This window comes from Apis dorsata, unplaced genomic scaffold, assembly GCF_000469605.1.
Source record: "Apis dorsata unplaced genomic scaffold, Apis dorsata 1.3 scaffold_94, whole genome shotgun sequence".
In the NCBI taxonomy this organism is placed as follows: domain Eukaryota; kingdom Metazoa; phylum Arthropoda; class Insecta; order Hymenoptera; family Apidae; genus Apis; species Apis dorsata.
The window spans coordinates 112,101-113,058 of NW_006263392.1; the positions used below are offsets into that span (position 1 = coordinate 112,101).

The 958-nt window shown below is 17.1% G+C and overlaps 1 protein-coding gene across 1 annotated transcript in view; it reads right to left on the reverse strand.

Moving 5' to 3' along the window:
* Positions 1 to 643: 643 nt before the first annotated feature.
* The window catches only part of LOC102670746 (protein SDA1 homolog), an 8,794-nt gene continuing 8,479 nt past the window's right edge, over positions 644 to 958 (reverse strand). Inside the window, exon 10 of the mRNA XM_031508671.1 lies at positions 644 to 914. Coding sequence (XP_031364531.1) covers positions 714 to 914 — 201 coding nt within the window. The 3' untranslated portion in view covers positions 644 to 713. The remainder of the gene's footprint in view (positions 915 to 958) is intronic.

Sequence of the window (958 nt, forward strand, 5' to 3'; positions counted from 1 at the left end):
ACAAAATCTTTAAATATTATGCAACACTTTTTAAATTATCACTTAAATTTATTATCTAACGTATTTAAAGTATTGTCAATCAAAATTAAATACGAATAAAAATTGTCATCTTTAAAATCTACTATCCAACTATTTAAACTTATTATAATTAATAATATAATAATAATAGTAATAATAATAATAATAATAATTAATAATAATTAATAATAATTAATAATAATTAATAATAAATATATAAAATTAATATATTCTTTACTGTCAAATCAAACATGACTCTTATACAACTCTGCAAAATAAATTTAAATTATGAAATTCAAATAATAAATTATGTTAAATTATAATGTTAAATATATATTTATAATCAGATTGTGTTTAATCAATAAATTATTTTAATAAAATTTTGTGATAATGTTTCCGTTACGTTATCATTTACCAAACTATATTTGTTTCTGCCTCATTTTACAACATTAAATTACTTAATTTATAAAATTTTAAATTTTAGATAAATCATTATTTTAGATAAATCTTTATAAATTTCTACATAGCATCTTTGTATTTATTTTATATTCTCTATCTCTATCTCTAGAGTCCCCCAAAGAAATTCCACAAATATATTAATATATAATAATTATATAAATATAGAATATAATAATTATATATATATATTTATTTATTTTTCTACATGCATACAATATAATATTTATGAGTATATATTATTTCATTTTTCGTTGTCTCAATAAATGATTTCTCAAAGCAATTTGTTTTTCCTTAAAAGAACGTTTTACTTTTCCTTTTACTTTATGTTTTAACATTTGAAAAGCTTTGGTTTTTTTTTTCTCACGATTTGTTTTACTACAAAGTGGATTTTGTCGTCGATCTTTATAACCGAATCTTTCTCTTCCTTCTTGTCCTTTCTATAAAAAAAAAAAAAGAAATAAATTAAATATATAAATATATA